At 34.3% G+C, this 6,100-nt stretch overlaps 1 protein-coding gene across 1 annotated transcript; it reads left to right on the forward strand.

Moving 5' to 3' along the window:
- Nucleotides 1-1,087: 1,087 nt before the first annotated feature.
- Nucleotides 1,088-5,324, forward strand: LOC133315465 (protein STRICTOSIDINE SYNTHASE-LIKE 5-like). Its single transcript, XM_061517092.1, has 4 exons — nt 1,088-1,522; nt 4,153-4,460; nt 4,648-4,777; nt 5,028-5,324. The coding sequence occupies exons 1-4, from the start codon at nt 1,088-1,090 to the stop codon at nt 5,322-5,324; spliced, it is 1,170 nt and encodes a 389-aa protein (XP_061373076.1).
- The last annotated feature ends 776 nt before the right edge of the window (nt 5,325-6,100 follow it).

The raw sequence follows: 6,100 nt of genomic DNA on the forward strand, positions 1-6,100 counted from the left end.
TAGTGCATCAAGTTCCTATTCTGCCTTCAGTTATTCTCACGTGCATGCAATCACAAAATTGCAACTACCTATTTAATCCTTCAAAAGATATATAAGATGAAGATGTGTAACGTTACTACTGTTAAGTTTCACTAACAATATTCTAACTACAACCTCCCAATTGATCTGTTAGGTAACACAACGATTTTTTCTCATATATATTTTTTGAGTGGATCCTCTTATGTGCTAATTAACATGATCATGTCATGTGAGACAATCATAATCATACATGGATGAGTTAACGGTGATAAGGAAGGAAAGAGAAAAAATATAAGGATAGGAAGTTACACAATCATCACTGTTGATTTAATTATTAATAGGTTAAGATCTTCTCACTTGATATGATCATGTTAAATTACACCTGAGAGAAGAAGATCCATTTCCTATTTTTTTTTAGAGATTACAATGTGAAAGAAAAAATGGTTAACGTATTGACAAAAATATTATAACACACGAAGAAGGTATCATATTCCATTTACGTTAGGCCAATTTCTATTTTGGACCCGCATGGATCAGATCCATTGATAAGGCTGAAATCTCGGAAAATGCACGATAGCAACCCCGCCACCTACGATGAAGAGTGTGGTTAGGACTCGATTTTTCGGAAAGAAAATAAAGACCGAAAAGGAAAAAAAAAAAACATCAATAGAGTTTGGAAACTCATATAAACGCATTAATTTAAAAAAATAAAAAATATTATGCCGCCCGGGCAAGTTGCCCTTCATAAATCTTAATAATCATTTAAAATAATATATACCTGACAACCACAATGCAAGTACGTCAGTTTCTGACCACGGGTGTAATTTTAAAAAGGTAAAATAGAAGAGAACCACTACCTTGCATTATAGTTTCCATCAACTCCAATGTCCATTTCAATTATGATAATATTATTATATTTTCATGATTGCATCGCGTTTATGCTTATATATCTTTCCAAGAACTCCAAATGTAATTAAGGAGCACTCTATTCTTATCCTTGAAGCGTGAAACTGGCCAACAGTAAAAGCTTACAAGTTATCACCAACTATAGTCTATAATCTTATATACAATGTCCGAGTCAAGACATGCCGAATCAGCTTCACCCCACGATTTTGACAAAACTAGTAAAAGGTCATGGTTTTTCAAACAGTTCTTTGTTATCGTTCTTCCTGTGGCGGTGGTTGCGCTTCTCTACCGGCTCGACCCGTTCGAACCTGCTCGGCTACCTGCCCAAGAGCTGAGCCGGCCCACCTTAGCAGCCCCCGCGCGTTACGAGCACATGAGACGAGGATCTGAAACTTTGTCTGAGGGACACGTGGCGGGACCTGAAGACTTGGCTTACGACGCTACGGTGCGTGTCATTTACACGGGGTGTGAGGATGGGTGGATCAAACGAGTCGGGTTGAATGACTCGGGGGTTGAAAATTGGGTCAACACTGGAGGAAGACCACTTGGGCTAGCTTTTGACCAACATGGTGCGCTCATTGTTGCTGACGCCGATAAGGTGAGTGAGTCCCTTTCATGAATTATTGGATTTGATTAAGTGATCCATACGACAAGCAAACTATATATATATATATATATATGAGGTAGGATCCTTTGACATCAAATTTGAAATTTGACGTCTCAAGCATGTGATACCATTGATCTTTTTTGATCTAACGGTTATTAGATGAGGTGTCAAATTTGACACCGGTGTCAAAGGATCCTACCTCTATATATATATATATATATATATATATATATATATATGTTTCTTAACATTGAGAAGTTTGGTTAGTTATTTTTCATTATACTATAATGCGTAAATACTGTTAGAGTCTCTTTGTTTTAAACACCCACTTCACACCAATGATTTTGTGTCCATTTGGAAGATCAGTTAACTCCCAAGTATCATTCCTCTCAATTGCATCAATTTCAGCATCCATTGCTTTTCGCCATTTTTCTTCTTTGACAGCACTCTCAAAAGTCACGGGATCACATTCTGAAAACAAAGCAAAGTGAGTAATTGGATCTTCAATTCCAGTTACCTCATAATCTTCCATCCAAGCAGGCCTTCTTCTAACACGACGAAGAGATTGAGTTTCTTCTTCGTTAACTCTAACTACTGTTGGTGAGGATTGACTAGCTGAAGAAGTTGCAATAGACGAATTTTCAGGCATACTAGATGCTGAAATTTGCTCTTGTTCAGAATCAATATCACAAAGAACTTCGGTAGGCTGCTGCATATTCCAATCCCAAGTGTTTTCTTCATCAAAAACAACATCCCTGCTAACCACAATTTTTTTCGTCAGTGGATTAAATAATTTATATGCTTTAGATGTATCACTTACACCTAGAAAGACACATTTTTCAGCCTTGTCATCAAGTTTTTTTCTTTTCTGTTCCGGGACAAGAGCATATGCAATGCATCCAAAAATTCTAAAGTGATCCACATTTGGTTTTCTCCCACTCCAAGCCGCTTCTGGCGTCATATTTCGAACTGCAAAGGTTGGACTTCTGTTCAAGACATGAATACACCAGTTTACTGCTTCTGGCCAAAACGTCTTTGGAACTCTTCCTCTTACCAACAAGCTTCTAACCATGTTGAGGATGGTTCTATTCTTCCTCTCTGATACACCATTTTGTTGTGGTGTATACGCAGTTGTAAGCTCTTTTCGGATGCCATGTTCTTCACAAAAAACTTCAAATTCTTTTGAGCAATATTCACCACCACGATCTGTGCGAAGTGTCTGAATCATCCTTCCTGTCTCATTCTCCACACGAGCTTTGAAATTTTTAAATGTAGAGAAAGCTTCTGACTTTTCCTGTAAAAAATAAACCCACGTTTTTCTAGAAAAATCATCAATAAAGGTAATTAAATATTTTTTACCTCCATTAGAAATTGGATTTATTGGACCACAAATGTCTGAATGCACCAATTGCAAAATTCCCTTTGCTCTCCATGAGTTCCCTTTTGCAAATTCAGAACGATGTTGTTTGCTAACAACACATTCTTCACATACTAAGGAATGATATAAATATCAAGTATGTGCAACAAATATAATGTATGTGCAGTTTTACATGCAATTAAGATCATTCTCTTATGGGTTAACTTTTTGTACAATTACTTTGGATAAATTATATGTCGCGTGATTTTAACTATGTGTTATTGGTAAGACATAATTAAAATCACATGTTGTAAAAAAGATTATGTAAAGTAACTTTAGAAATATTTGTTCCTTCTCTTATATGAACCATTTTCTTATAAAAAAATAAATAAAAAGAAGAAGATCATTCTCTTATTAAATAAAAATTCTTACATGAACCATTTCCCTTTTTTTTAAAGAAACAAATTATTTCATGTTTTTATGAAAAAGTGAAAAAGAAAGAATAAATTTATATTATTGATATAGGTTCTTGTTTTGAAAATTTTAGATTGACTAGGATGAAAGCTATAAGTCCAGAGTAGGTTGAGTTAATAATCTTTTTGTTAATTCTTGGAAGTACCCTAATACCTTTTTGAGGTGAGTAAGCTCTCCTTTATATCTTTATAAACTTTAACTTTTTGAGCTAACTATGAGATTAATTCGAAGTGCAGCGCAGGTCATGGACACACTGTCCTTAATCCTTGTTTTGCTTGCTTGATTCAAATAAATGAAATGACAACACTGTTCAAATTAAAATAATAAGAGGACCAAAATTTCTTAGATGCACTCAAATTAATAATATAAGAGATAAATAGTTTCAATTAGTAAACCAAATAGATCAAAAGTGAAATTAAGCGTATTATGAACAAAGAGAAGCTTAAAATTATTTTTACGTTACTGTTAATCACGAGTGATTGGTGGAATTAAGCGTATTATGAACAAAGCGTATTAATAACAAATACACTTTCAATGGGAAAGTCATTGGTGGACCACTATGTAAAGAGATCGAAAGAGATCGATTATGCAAAATCTGAGTGCTTCAGAATCTGTTTGTGTGAATAACTCCACTTTTTTTTAGTTAGCTCGTGACATTACCTTTTTCTTGGGGATAAGAGTTTAAATTCATTATTCCTTGATTTAGTTCGAACGTTTTTTAATTCTTGTGTAGAACAATATTACTCTGATTATGGTTTGTGAGCACTCACGTATCCACTTAATGATGCAGGGACTGCTAAGAGTGACAAGAGAAAAGGAGGTTGAGCTGCTAGTGGATGAGGTTCAGGGCTTAAAATTCAAATTAACAGATGGTGTTGATGTAGCACATGATGGTACTATTTATTTCACAGATGCTTCATACAAATACTCAATAAAGGAGTCCCTCTTCGACATCTTGGAAGGCAAGCCAAATGGTAGATTCTTTAGCTATAATCCAGCAACAAAGAAGACAACCCTACTTGTCCGCGACCTCTACTTTCCCAATGGAGTTGCAGTCTCACCGGATCAACATTTTGTGGTCTTCTGTGAAACTGTCCTGTAAGTTACTTGCTGTTTGATAAGAGGAAATCAAATTAAATTTTGTACATACTCTAATCAACCATCTCTGTGAAAATAAGGCACTTAACTGAGTAAGTAAAGGTTATTTGAATATGAACTTAAGCCCAAACCTCTTGCATAATTCTGAAAGTTGTTTGACTTATTTCAGATTGCTCTGATTGTGCAGGATGAAGTGCAAGAAATATTACATACAGGGCTCTAAAAAAGGAAGCATAGAAAAATTCTGTGATCTACCTGGCATGCCTGATAACATTCATTATGATGGACAAGGGAAGTATTGGATTGGAATAGCAACGGTAACGTAGCCCCCAACTTCATTATTTATCTATACATCAATTAATGGTCTAGCATTCAATTTTTTAACCAAAGGGGAAAGAAAATTATGTTAAAATTACTATTTTTTGAAAAAGTAAATACTAAACCAAGGGCTTAGGGAATTTGATTTATGAAATGACTCTAAACTATCACTCTCCAAAAGAAAAAGGAAAGTGTTGGATCTTTCTGCCTTGTTTACTCATAAATGTTGTTTTTGTGCATTACTGGCAGGCCTTTACACCTGATTTGGATTTCATAATTAGATACCCTTTCATTCGGAAGGCTATAGCAATGGTTACAAAGTATGTAGTGAGTCTACCTTTGTCGAGGAATGGAGGAGTTATAGCCGTCGATTTGGAAGGAAAACCAACTGCACACTATTATGATCCCGAATTATCATTGACTAGTGTGATTAAAATCGGTAAACATATATATTGCAGCTCCATTCTCTACAACTTTGTAATACGTCTTGATATTGAGCAGTATCCTGCTCTGCCCACAATTTCAACAACAAAGAACATCTCATAAGTTGATGATTTGATAGCAAATTTTTAGTTTCTCCATAGTGTCTTGTTGGTGGCAAAAATTGGGATTCATGTGGAAATTTCATTCATCACTTACCTATATTTATCATAATAAGGATGGGATTTCATGTAGAACACCTATCCTTTTTATTATTCTCTTTACTAACTTGAGCAATCAAATACAATTCGTTACAATCTTGGGTCCAGAAATGCTGCCCAAGTTCTCCCTTGTAATATATTTCTGTATCTTACCTGTTTATGTAATTGGTAGATGTCGAAAAATAACTGTGTTATGAGCCAGGTAATGGGGCAGATTGTCCCTGCAGAAGTTGATTATTTCATTAGCATTTGCATCCAATCCATTGATACGCACGGTAGGAATTCAAGCTGGTGGATACGTTGGGTAATAGCATGACCCACAGTACAAAAGCGACAATATTATAAAAATGCTTATATAAAAATACGACAATAATATTCAAAGCAATGTTATTAAACTTGAAATGTTCGTGTACTCGATTAGGTTATTAGTTATATATTATGATTTGGATAGATATTTATAAAAATTTATATTTTATATTCAAAATTTATTTATAATAATTTTTATGCTATCTAGCAAAATTTATATTTACGTCTATTCAGAATTATCCATAATTATATATGAAAATAAATGCAAAATAATTTGCGGAAAAAAAAACCTTGGCATTGAAGAGGATATTATCATCTTCAACTAACCTTTTCCTCAAATGATTAGTTTATTAGATCAAAATATTTAATAAATAT

This window comes from Gastrolobium bilobum, unplaced genomic scaffold (assembly GCF_033153095.1).
Source record: "Gastrolobium bilobum isolate Gb01-03AN ecotype WA unplaced genomic scaffold, APGP_CSIRO_Gbil_v1 utg2803, whole genome shotgun sequence".
Lineage (NCBI taxonomy): Eukaryota > Viridiplantae > Streptophyta > Magnoliopsida > Fabales > Fabaceae > Gastrolobium > Gastrolobium bilobum.